The sequence below is a fragment of the Sorghum bicolor genome, chromosome 6 (assembly GCF_000003195.3).
Source record: "Sorghum bicolor cultivar BTx623 chromosome 6, Sorghum_bicolor_NCBIv3, whole genome shotgun sequence".
NCBI classification, from domain to species: Eukaryota; Viridiplantae; Streptophyta; class Magnoliopsida; order Poales; family Poaceae; genus Sorghum; species Sorghum bicolor.
Genome location: NC_012875.2, coordinates 47,995,371 through 48,015,334, shown reverse-complemented (window position 1 = coordinate 48,015,334; position 19,964 = coordinate 47,995,371). Strand labels below are relative to the sequence as shown.

Genomic DNA, 19,964 nt, shown 5'->3' with positions numbered 1-19,964 from the left:
TGTATTAGTCAAACCTGAGAATTATTATTTAGATACAGGGGAATTATTCAAACCCACAACAAAATGTTTGATTGTAATATAGTACACGAGAAGAATACATAACAACTATAAATGTTTGTGTTAATAAAAAACTACTAAAAAGAGCACTGAATATTAGAGAGAAAGGTGATAAAATCAATTAGAAGGTCTCTAACCTTCGCCTGCTCAGTCTAGTTCGTAGACACTACAAGAATCCTGTGATTTTTTGACTTTCTATTTATGTCATTACATATGAAAATAATGTCACAACATAAGAGTTGTGACAATTAGTTGACAAAAAACTATATGTCAAAAAATCACTGTCATAAATGGATCATGTGACATTTGTATATTCTCTGTCATAAGGTATGACATTGGTTATTTGTCATAATATCTGAGACCATGAACCTTTATGAGTGACCCGTTCAGTCTATACGCATCAGTGATGAGCCTTTATGAGTGACCTGTTCAGTCTATACACGTCACTAATGACTCCTTAGCAGTGACGCATACAGGGAAGACGCGTCTCTGATAACAGATATAAAAAAGATAAAACTTAGATCACTGATTTTATATACAACAAAATAGCAAACAAATCCACACTTTTTCAAAGATCCACTCATTTAATACAAGATTCACAATCTCAATTCCATCCAAATAGGTCAATAGGGTTGCGAAAAAAGACTACACTGTGCTAGGGCTATAGAGAAATCTAAGTTTAGAATTTTGCAGACTACTGCCATGCCGCTGTGAAGGTGCCAATGTCCTTGCCGGAGTCCTAGTAGCCCAACATCTCGTAGTAATTTTGGATCTGCAACAATTACAAACTATCAGTAGTTTCCATGCAGATCAATTTTGCTCGATATAACATATTCGCAAATCACTACAGTGTAAAGTTCATAATATGTGTCATCAAGCAGGTCCTAGCCATTAACTCTTCAAAGTTCTATAATAGACATCAATTGAAGTTCTGGCAACCTCTTTCACTATGGCTTGCGAATTGTTCCTAGAGACAACTACAAATAGTAAGTTAAAAATTCCAGCTACCTGGCACAACATCATCTAACTGGACCATTTCTTTCTCTTCCAGCAGCCCAGTCTTTCACAGCACTATATGTAAAATTGTAGTCTACCTGAGATATAGCACGATCTGCATCAGATTAACATTTAAAAAATGACAATACTAGATCACATATTCCATACCTCAAATTTCTCAGCTCTGAAAACACGAGGTCAAGGTGATCTCAAGTTCCTGTGCCACTGATAGCAAAAAATGGTAGAGGAGAACAAAAAAATGAGCTGAGCAACTTGCCTGACTGTTGGGCAGCAAAAGAAAAGGCAAACCAAGAGAAAAGGCACATGCCGCTACTTGCTACACTACCTGTATAAGGGGCGAGAACTTGGCAATGGCACTTCCATCTAGTAGAAGACCATTCTCTTGGCGGTTGTCCTTGCCACCGCCACCACCGATATGTTTTAGGGAACTGCAAGCAGAAGAAATAGTCTTTACCTCTATGGTTAACCAGAGTTAAGTTAGATAAGAAGTCTAGACTTATGCCTTGTTGTACAGTATATGTTTCATGCATGCTTGAAATACACAACATATATATAGAAAATGTAATAGATAAGCAAGTAGGAAATATTGGGACATATGTCACTACAGTGAGTGCTCCCCTCTTACACTGTACAATGTTAGTTTAGCAATAATTTAAAAGGAGAAAGCAGTATCTTGAAATAGATATAGGTATAGAGCAACAAAGTCAAATGCGCTCTTCCTTCAGTATCCTCTCACACATGACACCAAGCATTACATCTAATCTATCTAAGTATAGCATCAGACATTTCCAATGGAAACACAATGAGGATAGACCATACCAAACCATCACAGAAAAAGGCATATTTATTTAGTGACTGGTTTCATAGAGAAAAGGTTCCAGGGAATTTGAAATGCACTGATTCATATCCTCACCACACATGATACATTTATTTAGCAGTTATACATAAGAAAAATTGCAGAAAGAAAAAAAAGGTGGAGAACCTGGGACATTGGTAGAAAAACAAGGCCCTAATTGAGATCTCTAATATCGCCATTTCGCCAGATATAGACAAAAAAGAAATTACAGTTGCAACTACAATCATGGATGTAGAACAGTTAAATATTAGCAGAGAATTTTTTCCTTTTGCCCCTGTTTTGATCTTGGCAAACCTCTCTTTGGTATCCTTTAACTCTAAATTAGTACAAATATGGACAAAGGGGAGCACTCACCGTGAGAGAGGATGCATGGCTTGGCAAGCCTGTCGAGCTTACCGAAGACGAAGAAGGCACGTCATCACCACAAGCGTCTGACACCATGCTGGATCTCTCCGCCTGTACAGGAAGCCGATCCGAGGAGTTGGGGCAAAGAGCGGGGGACACCTTGATGTCGCCCAGATCCACGAAGGCTCCCCAAGCAAGCCATGGCACCCACGATGGGGACACAACTCACTCCCCCCACAGCCTGCACTGCCAGATCCATGACTGGCAGGGAGGTACTCATGCGCAGAAATCTAGGGTAGAAGAACGGAAGTGGCGGAGGAGGAGGAGGAGGGCGGTGGCGGCAACAGCAACGACAATGGTGGAGAAGGGCGACGGCGATGGCGGATGGGTCCGAGAAGAGACGCGAGGGAGAGGAAGGGGTGTCGGGGGCGTGAGGCGAGCAGCGTTGTGCAACTGCTGGTGTGTAGGCGAAGGGGATGAAGGGATAGGGTTTTGGGTTTTGTATGTACGACGGGTGGGCCACGAAAATTGCTTTGCGGCTGAGGCCTTGTTTAGTTCGCAAAATTTTGTGTTTTTGGCTACTGTAGCATTTTCGTTTTTATTTGACAAACATTGTCCAATCACGGAGTAACTAGGCTCAAAAGATTCATCTCACAAATTTCAGTTAAACTGTGTAATTAGTTTTTATTTTCATCTTTATTTAATGCTCCATGCATACGACCAAAGATTCGATGTGACGGAGAATCTTGAAAATTTTTGCGAACTAAACAAGGCCTGAGTGGGCTGGGCCTACCGCACTAAAATGAAATCGGGCTCTAACGACCTATTGTTTGACTAGGCCTTGTTTAGTTTCCAAAAAATTTCAAGATTTTCTCTTACATCGAATTTTGCGGCATATGCATAGAGCATTAAATATAGATGAAAACAAAAACTAATTATACAGTTTATCTGTAAAATCGCGAGATGAATCTTTTGAGCTTAGTTAGTCTATGATTGGATAATATTTGCCAAATAAAATTAAAAGTGCTACAGTACCCAAAACCCCAAAATTTTGGGAACTCAACAAGGCGTAATATATGTTTTTAGCGACCGATGATCTGAGGAAACAACTAAATATATGTGCCGACCTATCCGCAGTTGCTTCAAATAAAAATAGCGATCATGATCAGTTACAACTTTATACCAAACAATAGTTGGACGTTAATATTACGTTTTACCGACCATTGTCCGACGCTAATGGTTGGCTGTGGTATAGTGTTAGCATAGTGGATGACATGGTATAGAATTAGAATAGTTTTATGACATTTATTATGACATCCAACTTTTTTATGTCACTAGGTCAAAATGCCTATTATAAAATGTCATAATATGGATGATATAATGACATCACGGTTTATTGTCATACTAAATATGTCAAAAAATCATACATTTCTTGTAGTGAGACTAGAACAAGAATCACGATAATAATATGAACAAAGAAAATAAAAGAAGATAACAAGACTAATCCTAAATAATGTAGAGTTGGTTGAGGATTGTTTGAAGAAAGAAAATAAGCAAAACATTGTTTTAAGTTATTTAGCTAATTAGAAGATGTATACTGCGCAAATGAACTAGGCATTTAGTAACAAACACATAGCATCATTTTTTTCCATGTAATGCTATGGGAGCTCAGAGGATGCAAGACTCACACCTTAAGTGTTCGTGGTGTGGAGGCGCGCCATAGATTAAGGATAGCTGTGAGCACGACTGCTCGAAGAGATTCTTGAGATGAGCAATGTATATTCCCCTCTCATTGTGTGACATCTTTCTCTCCAAATCCTAGATCTCTAGTTCCAAACGTCTAACCACCCTCTCTCCAATTTGACTTTGTACGCCATTATAGAGGGCATTATATAGTGTCTCTGTTTCTCTTCTTTCTATTGTAGTGTCGTCCCACCCCTTGTATGATTGTTTGTGGAGCATGAAGTGTGCGGCATCATTAACAAATTGTAGTGGACTCAAGTGCTCAACCTCAAACTTCCTAAAGTTCCTAGAGATACAAACCCTAACCTATTTTTTATTCACATATTCAATTTATTGATTTACCTTGAATTAGTTGAATTAATGTAGCAAAAAAGATGCAACCAGTCAGAATTAGGAACTTCCTATAAAATGGATGAATGAAGACAACATATTCAAGACTTTCATGACCATTAGGAAAAGCGTAGGCCCAAGAAGTAGGATTATAATATAATCTTATTTGTTGTATAAGCTTTTGTGCATATTGTAAACCATTATTAGTGTGACGTTTGACAATTTTGTATTGTGATTCATATAAGTTTTCAACTTGATTGTTGGATCTAAGATTTATCGTGTTAATACCTGTGCTAAACGAACTTTACCCAATTAGTATATGTTTTTCGTGCGGGGTACTGAAAAAAATTGCTAAACTCTTCTCACTCTCGTCCCGGATCGAATTGTTTTTTCATTCCAGGCCGCATGTTAGGCCTAATGGGCCTGTGTGTGGGCCGTTACATATCTCAACCCTCTCTCTCTCTCTCTCTTGGTCTGGCTGTCCATCCCGGCAAAGGCCACCTCCTCCGCCGCCGCCTCGCCGCCGCTTCCGCCTGTTCTCACCTCCCTCCGGCCTAGACCCCTCCAAGCGCCAGCGCACAGCGCAGTGAACACCGCTCTCCCGTACCAGCGCCATGGGGCGCCCAAAGGGCGGCGCCGCGTCCTCCTCCTCGAAGAAGCCGAAGGCGAAGCAGAAACAGCGAGGCGGCGTCGACTTCAAGGTACCACTAGCCCACCGGTTCTGCGCTCTCTCCGAGACCTGACTCTAAGTCGCCGTGTTAAGCCTTTTCCTGGCGGTTGCAGAAGTACAAGCACAAGGTCGGGCGCAAGCTTCCGCCGCCGAAGAATGCTACCAACACGGAGATCAAGTCCAAAGGTACGCCAGCAAAGCAACCTTTTTTTTTCCCTAGTTGCCCTGCAATTTTGAGGTGTAAAATTGCTCAGTTTAGGGCTCTGTATTGTGAATTCGTGTTGTGTGTGCGTCCAGCGATCGTGCTGCCGGAGCAGACCATGGCCTCGGAGAGGACGGGCATGGCAGTGAACAAGCGTGGGCTCACGCTGCGGGAGCTCCTGCAGCAGACGGGGCACTACAATGCCAATGTGCGGCGAGGTGAGTTTTTTTCCCTAGTCTGTACGGTGACACAATGGATAAACTATCATGATGTCGCAATGCATTCTTAGCAGCTGACTGTGTATATGTTTTGTCTTAATGTTGAAGCTGCACTGAATGGAATAAAGGACATTGTTGTCAAGCACCCAACAGAGCTTAAACTGCACAAGGTTGCTATAATTGAGAAGCTGCAGGAAAGGATATGCGATACTGATAAGGTGGTCCGTGAATCGTTATACAATATACTGCAGTCTCTGATCTTCCCATCTTTGAAAGAAGTACATCTCTTTCTCCCCCTTTTATCTACTTTATCTGGATTAGAAATAGATCTTTTAATTGAAATGGTTACTCATGATGTTCTTACATGTTGCATTGCATCTTGACATTCCAGTTTTCTGTAAATATACGCTAGTAACAGTTAATATTGCTTGTGTGATATCATGCTCTCTGCTAACCACAGTATGACGCCTGCATATTTTTTGCATTCACAAATACACTGTATAAGTTTCTCTTTTTATTTTTGGCTACTTAAAGCACATCGTTCTTTATTTGCATAGCTTTATTATGCATTGTCCAGTTCAATTTTCTAGCTTTTGGCTTCAGATGTGAGATTGCAATTCTGCTTACAGGATAATGTTATATCTATGAGGAGCACACTGTTTTTGCTGATGGCTAATATTCTGAACGGAACGACCCATCTATCTGTGGATATCCAGTTAATGGCTTTCAGATTTTTGGAGCTTGTGGTTCTTAATTTCCCATCATCCTTTTCTAGTTATGCTGAACAGGTAAGTGGGCTGCTTTCACAGTTGTATTGAATGATGAGACACTTCTATTGCTCTGTTCCTTGCTTCTATTGCTTAATTAGTTGTACTATCTCCATCCATTAATATCTGACATTAATTGAACTAACCAGCATCAAATGTTTAATTTATGGAGAGAGTATTTTTTTTTTCTAAAACATGCATCTGTTAACTACCACAACTTGTTTCATAGTCCAACTTTAATCAAGTAACTATACCTACTAAGGAATATATGTTTTATTTGAGTTGATTCTCACTCCTAGACATTGTATATTTGCTGACCATATCCATTACCAACTTATAGTTTCATTTGTATTATCTTTTTCTGACAGACCTTCAACAACTTTGTTGCGGTACTGAGCAATGACAGAATCAACCTACATGATAGGAATAAACTTAACAGTGTCCTTAGTGGGCTTGGGCACTGCCTTTCCTTGGTTGCTAAAGCGATAGAAAATGATGATACATCAAATCGACAGGTTTGTACCCTGACTTCAGTAAATAATCTTTTGTATTTTTAATAAAATATAAAATGTACATTCCTCACACGTTTGTAGCTTCAGTGAGGAACTTGATAAAATAGAAAAATCTATGTGTTCTGGAATGTGTATGTGTGAAAAAGCATTATAGCTATACTCCATTGATGAAAGCCTTTCCTCATCGCTTACAGACTCATAACCTCTCTGCAAGGGAACTTTGGAAATTTACCACTGCTGAAGACAGTGCAGGAGGTAGTTATGTCTTCCCAACCCTCTCCTTGTCTTTTCGTTTATAGAATCTGCTATGCAATTTATGTTGTTGCGCCATCTTTTAATATGACAAATTAGCACTTGAATGTGAATTGAATGTTGCCTGCCAATATCCTCAGAGATTGCCCGAGATTACACAAATCACTCACAGTTTGCTACATTTATTCTTGTTTTCATGGTACTTCTAGTTTGCTGGCCTTCCTGAAATGAGTGACAGAATGTTAAAAGTCATAAATATTGCATAATATTAGATGGCTCTGTCAGAGTACCACTTCTGTTTTCTTTCTTATCATTGGATTGGAGCATTCTGGTTACTTAATCGAGAGTTTATGGAAATTCGGGTACTTTTAATTCATATACCAAGAGTGGAGACGATATTTTTAAAGAAATGACTCTCTTAAGGATCATTAATTCATCATAATATAAACAGCTGTTTCAACCCTTCCATACCTTTTTCCTTTTTGAATCACTGTACTTACTACCTGATTTGATGTTATTTCTTTATGTCCTGTTCATTCAACTTTGTTACTGTTATCTTATACTTCTTCTGTACTGCAGGGGCATTTTCAATGTCCAATTTATCAGGGAAGCTTCAGAACCTTGTCCAAATCCTCATTAATTCTGTAGAGGTTTCAGCTTCAGATCTCTGTGCAAAGTCAGCTCTTGATGCTCAGTCAAGTGAAGCATTGCTATCAGCTCTTCATTGTCTGGATCTAATATGTAGGATATTTGTTCATGAGGTGAAGAAACCTCAGTTGAAATTCCCCATATCCGAAACTCAATGTGGGCCTGACTGGTTGAGAAGTTCGTTACTGGTACATCTAAAGAATTTATGGGGAGTGAAGCGTTTGTTTCATGGAAAGGTACGGAAGTTGTTCCCTTGATGTTACCACCACCAACTGGTTTTAAAATAACTTCTTGATCAACCCAAAAGAGAGTAACATAAGTATTCTTTTCCTTGCAAAGAAAAAGAAGAAACATGAACAGTTTTGATTTGCTAGACTTTGGTAGAGTTATAGGAACTGAGTACCTTTTGATGGAACTCAGGAACTACAATATACCATGCTACTGTTGTGTTGTATTTATGTATAATTGCATATGCTTAAGCCCAATCAAGCTATGCTTGAGTGAGCTCAGCACAGCTGAGTCCAAGGCATGGGCTCAGATAGCTTGTTGAGCTTGAAAAATTTTGGCAGCGCTACATGCATCACATGTTTTGATGGCTCAGTTCATGTTTGAGCATTTTTTTGCTGCCCTATGAATACAGACTTCACGCACTGATGTTTGCTTTGTTTCTAGACTTAGTTCTGGGACAACACTTGGATCATGACTAAACAACCATTCTACTGGACTTTTTCGCGGATCATGTGTTCCTATCTAGAGCTAATTTTCTGATTTAGATATCTGTGTATGCTTTAGAATAAAATTATGGTTGTATCTTTTGCACCTTACTTATTGTGAACTTCTTTCTCATGGCAGGGAGACGACAAATTTTTCATTTTCAATTTAAGGATTGCTGAAATATTTTTGCGCTCGAATGTATGGATAGATAACACTGTGTTTTCAGCTGAAGAATTTTGCCTTTTTGTGTCTTCTCTGTTCGCAAAGGTTGTTCCTTGCTCACCAATTTTCACTTCATGGATACTGCTTTCTCATTATCTTATGGATTTGCATCATCTATTAACATCTTTTGTTTTTATCAGGCAAAAACGCTTCGCAATAAGGATCTCATCGAGATGTATTTGAGCCCACTTATAACTTGCATTCCAGGTCTTATATCCAATGCCCCAGATGACTCAAAAGGATATGTGTTGGAGGTATTGATTGATTTGCTTTCTAGTCTGTAATATTTTTATATATTGCATTTGCCAAAATAAAATGCTTTGTTCAAGTGCAGGCATTTACAGACTCATTTAGAGATTGCAAGGTGGATTGCAAGCTAATGTTGCCATATTTGGATGCAGTTGGAGAAATGCTGCTTCCTGTAGGTTCTTTATCTGACACTATGCTAAACATACCATTTACATGCTTAAGTATTAATTATTCTGTATGTAAATGTATGGCATCTTGAACAAGATTCAATCAAACCTTTAAAAATTGACTAATATTATGATGAGAAAATATATCCAGATTATAGATTGACTTGTTGCCTGACTGGTAAAGATATGTTCTTTGTAAAAGATGCCTTCATCACACTATGTTTTTGAAAGTTTCACTAGCACATTGCAATTAAAGCAAAGTTGGCTCTTTGAAACCATTGGAGGTCTAAAATGCCTCACATTTTTATACATACAACAGTAAGTAGGGCTTGACGGAGGGCATGTGGCGTGCCTGATGAAAACCACCAAATCATTGATGATACACAAAAAAAGAAAAGAAAAGATAATTACACCTAGAACTTCTTGGTAACAGTTACACAAAAAAAGATGTTTGTGGATCCTGACATATGATGCATAACATCTTCCCCTTGTCTATGGTTAGGAGAAAACAGGCATATGGCTTGCTGAAAATGATTCAGGTGTGTTGGGCTATCATGACACATGGATACATGAGCTACCAGGAATTTTGCTACAATCAATTGATAAAGCCCCCTTAGTTACAAAGGTCTGCTGTAGGTTTTATTTATCCACTAGGAATTGTTATACTTGATATGTGATCTGGAGTTTGTATACTTTGAGCATACTAAAGCTTTGTCGCTTGTCTACTTCATGGCTGTCTGGATTATTTTAGGTTGCTTTGGAGCTTCTTCTAAGAATTGGGCAATACTTCCCCACAGTGGACTGTGGAAGCCTACGCCCCTTCACAAAGTTATTTGGTGTTGAATGTAATTACTACTCAGTGATCATCTTATCCATTTATTTATATTTATCATTCTTTTTTGTTTTGAACTGATATCTTTTACTGACAGCATTACCAGGAACTATGGATGTTGGTCCTTTTGTTAAACTTCCTCGCGATTGCCAAGAACTTGCCATTTCATGCCTTTATTATTTCCCCAGTCTGCTCCCCGACATCGTTGGGCCATTGGGCTCAGCTTGCTTAAGTAAGCTATTTTGCTTAAGTAGTCACCACTTGATTTTGTAGCACTATAGTTGATTTTCATGTTATAAATTCTGGTTACTCCATATAACCTATGAAATCCAGGTGATGTGCTGGAACCCCTCATACTGTTCAGGGCCATTGAGGTCCTACAGTCAACATACAAGGCTGGTAGTTTACATATAACAGAGCAACTCAGTTTCTTGTTGCTGCTAATGGCAAGATTCAGAGTTCATCCTGGTGATTACTGAACATTCTTTCCATTTACTACCGTCTGCTAGTAAAATTCAGATATTGCTCTTAATGGATTGATTATTTTATCTGAATATGTGTCTTCAATAATTCTGGTGTTTCATTACTTGGGCCTTTTCCCCCCTCTGACAAGTATATTTTACATTGTTAAATTAATCTAGGGGACTTAGTTACTCTGGAGGGTTCTAGCAAGGTCTCAAATTGGGATACTTTCAAGTCATTGAATCGCCTAATTTTGACTTCCCTATCTGAAATGGGCGATGGCTCTCTGGTCCTTGAATTGATATGGAATAACTTATCTAATGCAATTGTGAGTTTTTCTAAACTTTGCTTCCGTTTCATGTTTTATCGCAACAACCATTAAACTCACCTGTCATTTGCTTTATTGCAGGCACAAAAACCATCGTTGCATAACATGAATGGCTTGTTTAGAATTATCGTTACACTTGATGCCGGAACTACTAAGCTCATGAATGGAGATGTTGTAAAGCTTATAGCTGGTTACTTGGTTGATGCATCTTTGGTGCGTACTTTTTTTCCAATTTTAGAGCTATGACACTCATACTTGGGTGATTTGATACATTTTTTTTTTCAAAATTTTGCTCTAACTAATCTTCAGGAGAACAGGGAGGCATAGTATTTATTGAAAATTCAAAAGGGTGGTTAAGTTGGCATGGGAGCAATATCATTTTACTTGAAATTCTGAACGGATTTGATAAAATTTTCCCCATTATTTTGCTCTAACTAACTAATCTTCAAGAGAACAGGGACGCATATTATTTTATTCAAAGTTCAAAAGGGTAGTTAACTTGGCACGGGAGGAATAGTATTGGCACCTCCCAAATATAAATCACAGTTTCAATGATAGTGCATACTTTGTAGTAAGATTGAAAAAATCACATTGAATCGTATAATGGCTAATACTTGCATTATCTAGCAAGTCCAAGGATATGGCACATTGGATACGAAGCACCACTCTTTTATTTAGCTGAACTGGCTGCAGATGTTCCCAGTTCCCTGTGATTGTTTTCTTACTGTACATGTCTGGTTCTGAATAGGAATATATCTCACCCCCACTGAATATGTTTTATCTGCAGGATCTGTCTAAAACCATTGAATTTGGTTTTCAACCCGATAAGACAAGACTATTTCAGTACTTTATCAAGCCATGCACCATCATGTTTGACAAGAATGACAAGGTTCTTTGCAGCACATTGGAGATACTCAAATCTTTTGTAACAGGAGATGATCATCTACTTTCATCTCTCTCCAACTTAACATACCCAGGACCAGGAGAGCTGTCATGTCGAGTTTGTGTTGTCACAACCATACTCATTTTCTTATGCAATGACCAGAAACTCCATAGGAATCTTTCTCTTGGCAAATCGGTTATTAAAGGCATCCTGGAATATATAAAGCATCAGCTGGTAAGTGATGGTTAGCAATAACAGAAATGGTTTTGTTTAATTGTCATATGTTGATTAATAAATTTAAATTTCCTAGTCATAAAATTGTTTTTTATTTAATGTCAGTTTGTGGATGAGTGTATCCCAAGAAGAAAAGAAAAGAAGTAATGGAACTCCCAACAGAAATTGTTTTGTTTGTTGATGTCCAATTAATGACGGATTTCCTAGCTTAAAAAAGAACTAGTTGACTTGTGCTAAGCTCAATCAGTTGCTTGATTTATATTTTATCATGATCAAATTGTAGCTGTGGGAGTTTGGGATATATACTACTGTTCAAAGTTCATGCAGACTTGTTCTTCTAGTTGTTTCACTTTATGTCGGTTCCTGCTGCAGGATTCTAGTGTGCCTGATGTAACACATGTAGAAAAACAAAAGTTAAAGTCTGCTTTTGAGCAACTCAAGACCAAAGCATTGCAGTTGAATTGCTGGGCTAGAAGTGAGCTGGAGGGGCTTTCAAGTGCTACATGATGTAGAGTTTTTTTTTTTGTTACTATTACTATATGATGCTACTAGTTTTGTTGAATGCAAATGAGCATTTCAATTGTATTCCAGGATATGCGCAACACCATATTGTTGTTTCTTCTGCATGATTGACAGAGATGGATAGAGTTTCACAAGAGAGGATCAGGGTCTCTGTCTCTGGTCACAGTCAGGGTGCATGCCATTTTCAACTTGATACATCTGTGCACCCCAGGTTCCGGCTGTTACGGATAGGGTACAAAGGTCAGCATTTAGAATTTCAGATACAGATGGTAACTCTTAACTTCATCTGGCTATGCCCGTAAGTCATCATGAATGTTCACGTAAAAAACTAGGCTCTAAGGTTAGGATAAGAGCACTCTAATCTAGGAACCCTAGACGCTGTCGCAGTAAAGAATCATCAACAAGGGTGTTCTAGTGCGTTGTAGATTCTTATCCAAGACTTGTATCATTTGATGATGCCACGTGAATCGCTCGAAACATGTGAAGTGTATGGCTAACTCAATAACGAAAGTTTCGTAAGGGGACTGGAGCAGGCTACCATGAGACAAAAGACCTTCTTTCTAAAGAGATTCGATTTGGAATAACCTTATAGAAGACTCGGGGTGGGGTGGGGGTCGAATTGTAGACATGGGTTTCATCAACCCCCCAGACTTCAATAGTCTAACCAGTAAAGCATGGGAAGAAATGGTTCTTGTTTATCGATGTACCCATATATAATATTTTTCTTATTTTTTCCATATATACTTGTAACGCCTAACGAACCTGTTACCACTCATCAGTTAACTGAAGCACAAACCTTCCAGTAGATCTATAGTAATGATCCTGCCTGTAGTTGCTTACTTATACTACCTGTTAATCCAATGTCAGTCGTGTTACTGCAGGTGTGACCTGGAGATGTGGTATACAGATTGCCTAACGCCACTGACCAAAGTGTTGAACAATCGTTCGTATCGGTGTTGTTTGTGTCAACCAAATGTGTACCTGAAACTGATCACTTACTGCATGTAGACTGCGGCCGGATCGCCTTATAGGTGGACTTACCAAACTTTGTACCGCCATGTAAATGCAAAAATTTTGATGACATTTATTTCCGGTCTCCAGTCTCATTGGTTTTCCTAGTTCATTTTATTTTCTTCGTGGAAGTTTTGTTGACCTATCGGTCAATCGTAGATCATTTGACCTGATTGCTTGCCACAACATTAATTTAGGCCATGTTTAGTTCCCAAAAAATTTTGCAAAATTTTTCAGATTTCCCGTCACATCGAATCTTTAGACGCATGCATGGAGTATTAAATATAGACGAAAATAAAAACTAATTGCATAGTTTGGTCGGAATTGATGGGACAGATCTTTTAAGCCTAGTTAATATTTTTCATAAACAAACGAAAGTGCTACAGTACCTGTTTTGCAAAAAAATTTTGAACTAAACAAGGCCTTACAACATGAATTCCGTACAGGTTACGCTTGATGCATCTTATCCTACCTGCGGCTAAACACTAATTTAATGCCAAGTGGCTAGAATCCGAAGGAGTGCACACTAAACAAGGCCTTACAACATGAATTCCGTACAGGTTACACTTGATGCATCTTATCCTACCTGCGGCTAAACACTAATTTAATGCCAAGTGGCTAGAATCCGAAGGAGTGCACAGGTTACACTCGATGCATCCGAACGTTTGCTAATCTACATGTGACTACTGGGAGCTAATAATACTTTCAGCCATGAGCCTATTCGGTAGTGTTTTTCTCTCATAACAAATCAACAAATAGTACTTTCAGTCATGACATTTCTAACACCAGATTTGACTTTCGTGAGCTAATTATGGATGGACAGTTCCATGTGAACTCAACGGCTGCGTTCAAAAGAGTGAATCATAGACACACGGGTTGTGGATGGTTAGGAGGCGCCCAAGGGTCGTGAGGAGCAATCTCCTTCCTCTTTATGTATTTCTCTATAACTTTAGTTAAAATTGAGATGCTTTAACTCTTCAAGAAAGTTAGAATGACTTATAATTCAGAATGGAGTGGGTAATTTGCTTATTTTTTTTTTCAGCCAAGCTACACGAAGAAATTGTTTGATTACCCCACTCACGCGCTCGTCCTACATCGCCGTTTTCTCTCCTAGCGCAGCCAGGACGCTTCTGCGTCACATGGGCCTGGAGGAAACGGGAATTATTTTTGTATCTCTAGAGCGAGATCAATTCACCTACTAAATACTAGTAGTATACAAAATGACGCTACCAGCATGCTCTTCATCGCCTTCGCGTCGACGTCGGTTGCACCTAGGACGACGGGCGCACGGGCTGCTGCTGCGTGATGCAGTGAATGTTTCCACCTCCCAGCACGATCTCTCGAGCGCCTTCAACCATCACCACCTGCGTGCCAAACCACACCAGCCCTTTCACCACACAATGCTTCTAACCTCAATGAAGTTCCACAGCGCACAATAATGCGAGCCAACCTTAAGCCCTTAAACGTTTGGGGGTAGAATGCACAGTCAAGATATACTACCTCGTGATCAGGAAACGCCTTCTGGAGAACCGCATATGCCTCCTTGTCCCACTTGTTGTCGCCGAAAGAAGGTGCTACAATCCCGCCATTGGCGATGTAGAAGTTCACATACGAGGCGGCCAATCTCGTGCCTGGTTCCCTCGGCACAGCATGCCCCTGAAACCCCGTCCAGACATTCTTCGCTGTTAGCAACGCCTGGGATCGATACTTTCATGCAAAGGGCAGATATATATACTAGCACTAGTAACCAGTGTAGCTGTGATACTGACCGTTGAAACAACACCCTCTGCCTCTTCTTTTGTCATGTACAGAGGCCCAGGGACGTGGATCTTCACCACTTCGAGCTGCCGTCCTTTCGCGTCAATGGACTGAGAGAGAACAGACAGTGCCTCGACTGACCGTTCATACTGAGGGTCCTTCTCATCATCGGTCCACGACAGTAGGATCACACCGGGTTTAATGAAACAGCACATATTGTCAACGTGGCCATTCGTATCCTCATCACCTGGGGAATGGTCAAAGGCTTATTTATCAAGTAATAAAGCGAGGACCCACATGTGGGAGACAGAAATGTTTTATGTACAGTATAGTACATCTTTAAGAGCCAATTTAGTGTTTACCGTAAAGTCCACGAGGTATCCAGATGACCTTTGAGACTCCAAGAAAATCCTTTAGCTCATTCTCTATCTCCAGTTTGGTCATGTTGGGGTTTCTGTTAGGATTCAACAAGCACTCTTCTGTTGTTATGCATGTACCTGATGAAATGCGACCATTAATCATGAAGAAAACAGCAGAGAAGACAGAAACTATCTATACATTGACAAATATATGACATATCCCCAACCTTCTCCATCTACATGAATGCTACCACCCTCAAGGATCATTTTATGCAGAAACCTAGGAATCCTCTCAATCTCGACTATCTGGAATCCATGACCGAAACAGTAAAGAGAGCAATCAGTACGGAAAATAGTCTGGCACAAACATCAGTTTGTTCTTGAACAGGGCTCAGTTGCTTACTTTCTTGGCAACATCGCTGTCAAGACTCCAATCATCATAGATTCCTGTAGTGCAGAAGTATCAAAACTTGCTTATTTTCATGAAAAGAAAGTAATTGATATGGAATCATCGATTTTAGTGTTAAGAAATTCTTATTCAGAAAACAAATAAGTGCTTCTATACATGATCCATCTATTACCTTTGGAAATCACTTGCTAGTTGCTACTAAAAATAGTTATTTTGTTAAGTATGGATTAACAATTGGAAATTTGGAACCTTTGACTAGATATTTTGTGAGAAAAAGAACATGTCATCACAAAGACATCATAACTGAAATAAGCAGTATGAAAAAATGCAGAACAAACATGCATAGTCCAATTAAACATACCTCCCCAGGCATTAAATTGCCAATCAATTCCTGCAATTGTTTTTTCTGCGTTTCCTGAATCACCTTTACGAGTGATAAACTGAAAACCAGGAAAACTGTTAGCAAGTAAAAACACCAGACTAAAATGAGAATAAAAGAAGACAAAGATTTAAGTGACGCACAGTGGGTCCCATATCACGGAACCAGGAATCATTCATGCTCATCTCAACCACCCTGATGTTGGTCTGATGTTCCATGAGCTCGTGGACTTTGGGATACTAGCAGAAACAAAAATGTGAAACTGAATATGACATGTATGTTGTATGGTAATGAAGTAGCCCACAACATAGTTGAAATTGAAATGAGGCAGAGATGAGACTATCTGATACCTGCTTGGCACTTGCACATAACGTGACGTTTTCAAACTTTGAAATGGCAATTGCAGTTCTAGCAAATACCTCTTGAGCTGGACCAGCATTCTCCCTCCAGTTATCTGGACGCTCCTGGCATTCAAAAGAAATTTGAAAATGTTTATTATGATAATGAACTTGGAAATGTTCGCGTCTTATGAACACATTCATATACATGTTTAGTAGTGGACAACAAAATGGAGCAGGAATTATTAGGACCATCTTATACTATGCTCGCACGTCCTCTTTGGTACAATGAACATCATGTTCAATTTAGTATATATATTGGCAAAGTTGCAGGATCAGGTTACTATTTATGTATCCTCATAGGCCATCATTCCAGTTTATCCGCCGCTGGCAACCATTCCTTCAAATTCAGGATATTAAAATTTGGATACTGCGGTAATTCATTTATGGGACTGAGTCTAATTACGGCTCAAGGTTCCAAGAACAAAGTATTCAGTTTCCAACTTCACACAGCAATAGTAATTGACCAGTGGAACCGTCTCTGAGACGCTAACTGCTCCCAGCAACATGCGAATTGGAATGTACGGATGCCAATTCTATTTACAACAGAAAAACCGACTGATCCGTTTCGGAGTTCAGAAGAGAAGCCTATAAGACCAGGTGTCAAGGTAGCCTAGGACCAGACAATTCGCAGAGCACTGCGGCCGCACATAATTGATCCAGACTATCCAGTTCATCCGGACTGAACCTCTGCTCTGAACTGATAGACGGCAAGCCAAGAGACTGTCAGACAAGTCTTGGTGGCGCAAAAGCAGTTGGAAAGAACCATCCTACTTTTGTTTTCTTTTCCTAGAAGCACCGTCTCATGTTCCAGAAAAGGCGAGAGAAATTCCTCGCAAAAAGATGCGAGAAATCGCACGCGCAGCACTGAGTTTCTTGACCCTGAACCACGATTCCAGGAGCACGAGCAAACCATTTCCCAACCAAACATTTGAACCAGACATTTCCGAACCAAACATTTGAGGCACTGTCGAGATCAGAATCAACCATTTCTATAGCCAATTTCTCCACAGAGCGTCACAAGCACAAGACACGGATGGCTGCCAACTGCAACCCCGTAGCACGGAGCCCCAAAATGAAAGCACGAAGAACATGGAAGGCGTAACATGAATATGAGAGGCGAATCGGAGAGGGAGAAGCAGGGAGGGAGGGGGGAGATTACGTACGGGCCATCCCATCCAGCACTGCTCGTGCGGCTCCCACTCCGCCGGCATCCTGAACCCCATCTTGGCCTGGCGCCGCCCCTCGAGGACCTTCAACATCTCCGCTCCTCTCTCCTCTAAACCCTGGAATCGGCCGCCTCAACTGATCTGCCGCTGGGCTGGTGCTCGCCTGCTCCGTGCTCCCGCGGGCCACTTTTATATATCGCGACCTGAGTGCCTTGCCCCGCGGCGATGCCGATGCGCCTGGGCCGGCTGGGCGTTTTCTGCTGCGCCGCAGCCTCAGGCCTTGTTTAGTTTCGGAAATCGACGTTGTAGCACTTTTGTTTGTTTGTGGTAAATATTGTTCAATCATAGACTAACTAGGTTTAAAAGATTCGTCTCGTCAATTCCGACTAAACTGTGCAATTAGTTTTTATTTTCGTCTATATTTAATACTCCATGCATGCGTCTAAAGATTCGATGTGATAGAAAATCTAAAAAAATTACAAAATTTTTTGGGAACTAAACAAGGCCTCAGTAGCCTCGCTACTTTCGTTTGCCTGCTAAGCTATGTCTGATTTATTGTTGACAAAAAAAATACTGTTAAATAGCTTGAACAGGTCTGGTCATTCGGAGATTTGTCATTGAATAACAGATGAACCCTATTTGTCATCCTTTTGAGTGGCACCATAATAATAGAGTCAATCTTAAGTTCTAATTTTCTCCCTTTTGTCAGGCCGCAAGCCCTAATGGTGCAAGAAATCCGACGAAGGACTCAAGGGAGAGCCATAGAGATGGACAGGTGAATCTCACACCGGCCCATGGGACCAATGGTGCGAAGATATGCCTATAGAGGAGGATGAATCCAACTAGAGCCCAACTGCAAAGGCACAAGCCAACATAGAGGACATGTTTGGAAATAAGGAACCCTGCTAGCCATTCGCCTAGCCTTGCTGGGCAAGGAAAGCTAATTGGTTGTTCCTCGTCCCACCTATTTGCCCAGCAAGCTTCCTCACCTAGGCAAAGAAATGCTTGCCAACGAAGACAAGCCAAATCGGCTCTCCGCCTAGGCAAGGTTGAAAGGTCCAAATGGCTAGAGGGGGTGAATAGCCTATTTAAAAATCTACAAACTTTACTAAACAAGTGAGTTAGTAAAATAAGTGGCGAAGCTATTCTAGCACTAGCACAACTAAGCTATGCAAGCCACCTATACAAGTCTAGCAAGAGGGCTAAAACACTAAACCGCAACAACTAGAGAAGGCTACACAACAACTCTATACTAACAAGAACTAAGCTACACAAGCTAAACTAACAAGGTAGGCAAGTATGTAAAGAGAGGAGAGTGATTGTTATACCGACGTTGTAGAGATGAGATATATCCAATCAATCTCGTACACAATCACAAGAGAGACCTCGACAAGAGATGACACAAGATTTTTTTACCGAGGTTCACTTGCTTCCCGGCAAGCTACTCCTCGTTGTGGCGATACACCCACTTGATGGATCACGAGCTAATTGGCAATCCAAAGCCAAACCCTCAGCGGGTGCCGCACATCCACTCATAAGATGGGGATCCTCCAAGCCACTTGCAATCCACTAGAGTAGCCAATTGCGATCTCCCGCGGGGAAGGCTCAAGAACCCCTCACAAATCACTTGGTGAGGCTCGAAACAATCTCCAATCACGAGCTCAACACCACCGCTGCTCCAAGCCGTCTAGGGCGTCGGAAAACACCCAAGAGTAACAAGAAATTCGCAGCAAACTCAAGAATCAAGTGCCACTAAATGCAACTCTCAAAGCAATGCACTTGAATCTCACTCAATCTCACTAGGATTAGCAATCAAGCAAGGAGATGAGTGGAGGGAGTGTTCTCTAGCTCAATGTAAGTCTCAAGTAATCAAATGTGCAAGAGTTAACCTCCCAAAGCTGACCACCTCCTATTTAAAAGTCCCCTCAAAGAACTAGCCGTTGGCCACTTTTACTGGGCAGAAAACGAGGGCACCGGACGCTACCAAGTGAGCACCGAACGCTCGACTCCTAGCGTCTGGTGCTCAGGGGCTGGCCACGTGTCCTTCTTGGATCTCGCGTGTCAGATTCTAACGGCTACCTGCAACACACCGGACGCTCTACAAGTCCACACCGGACGCGTCCGGTGCACAACGGACTCATGCGCAGAGAGTTCCGCAAACCTGCAGGGTCACCGGACGTGAGCCACCGGACGCACCTCAGAGCGTCCGGTGCTTACCGGACTTAAACACAGAGAGAGTTGCAAAACGCCC

The 19,964-nt window shown here is 40.7% G+C and overlaps 2 protein-coding genes and 1 long non-coding RNA gene across 6 annotated transcripts; 1 reads left to right on the top strand and 2 right to left on the bottom strand.

Moving 5' to 3' along the window:
• Positions 560–2,739, bottom strand: LOC110436639. 2 transcript variants are annotated; one of them, XR_002454452.1, is made up of 5 exons: positions 2,285–2,739; positions 1,400–1,502; positions 1,222–1,278; positions 1,066–1,151; positions 560–829 (listed from the first exon to the last, which is right to left on the bottom strand). It is a non-coding gene; the product is annotated as an uncharacterized LOC110436639 (long non-coding RNA). The 2 variants fall into 2 exon arrangements; XR_002454451.1 differs by having other exon boundaries at positions 1,400–2,739.
• LOC8073558 lies at positions 4,808–13,317 on the top strand. Of its 3 annotated transcripts, XM_002447944.2 has the most exons (21): positions 4,808–5,049; positions 5,132–5,204; positions 5,316–5,438; positions 5,547–5,716; positions 6,068–6,226; positions 6,574–6,720; positions 6,912–6,972; positions 7,549–7,853; positions 8,470–8,598; positions 8,694–8,807; positions 8,888–8,974; positions 9,472–9,594; positions 9,721–9,814; positions 9,899–10,033; positions 10,135–10,269; positions 10,443–10,591; positions 10,673–10,804; positions 11,379–11,708; positions 12,081–12,221; positions 12,300–12,470; positions 13,112–13,317. In XM_002447944.2, exons 1-19 carry the CDS (start codon positions 4,963–4,965, stop codon positions 12,213–12,215), a joined length of 2,688 nt encoding a protein of 895 aa, XP_002447989.1. In that variant the 5' UTR covers positions 4,808–4,962; the 3' UTR covers positions 12,216–12,221; positions 12,300–12,470; positions 13,112–13,317. The 3 variants fall into 3 exon arrangements, with proteins under 3 accessions (XP_002447989.1, XP_021319438.1, XP_021319439.1); XM_021463763.1 differs by having other exon boundaries at positions 12,081–12,470; XM_021463764.1 differs by lacking the exons at positions 12,081–12,221; positions 12,300–12,470; positions 13,112–13,317 and adding an exon at positions 11,814–12,028.
• LOC8073557 (agmatine deiminase) lies at positions 14,210–17,940 on the bottom strand. Its single transcript, XM_002446593.2, has 10 exons — positions 17,711–17,940; positions 16,497–16,610; positions 16,290–16,385; positions 16,129–16,207; positions 15,762–15,805; positions 15,586–15,664; positions 15,362–15,496; positions 15,011–15,246; positions 14,742–14,897; positions 14,210–14,605 (listed from the first exon to the last, which is right to left on the bottom strand). Exons 1-10 carry the CDS (start codon positions 17,804–17,806, stop codon positions 14,513–14,515), a joined length of 1,128 nt encoding a protein of 375 aa, XP_002446638.1. The 5' UTR covers positions 17,807–17,940; the 3' UTR covers positions 14,210–14,512.

What these genes read in the sequence shown, in the direction of transcription:
- LOC8073558 (XM_002447944.2), top strand. Translation starts at nt 4,963, where the DNA reads ATGGGGCGCCCAAAGGGCGGCGCCGCGTCCTCCTCCTCGAAGAAGCCG. An exon ending in TCTTCCCATCTTTGAAAGAA is followed by an intron (nt 5,717 to 6,067) that starts GTACATCTCTTT and finishes TTCTGCTTACAG; the next exon opens with GATAATGTTATATCTATGAG. An exon ending in AAGATTCAGAGTTCATCCTG is followed by an intron (nt 10,270 to 10,442) that starts GTGATTACTGAA and finishes AAATTAATCTAG; the next exon opens with GGGACTTAGTTACTCTGGAG.
- LOC8073557 (XM_002446593.2), bottom strand. Translation starts at nt 17,806, where the DNA reads ATGTTGAAGGTCCTCGAGGGGCGGCGCCAGGCCAAGATGGGGTTCAGG. An exon ending in CATTCATGTAGATGGAGAAG is followed by an intron (nt 15,497 to 15,585) that starts GTTGGGGATATG and finishes GCATTTCATCAG; the next exon opens with GTACATGCATAACAACAGAA. An exon ending in GATACCTCGTGGACTTTACG is followed by an intron (nt 15,247 to 15,361) that starts GTAAACACTAAA and finishes ACCATTCCCCAG; the next exon opens with GTGATGAGGATACGAATGGC.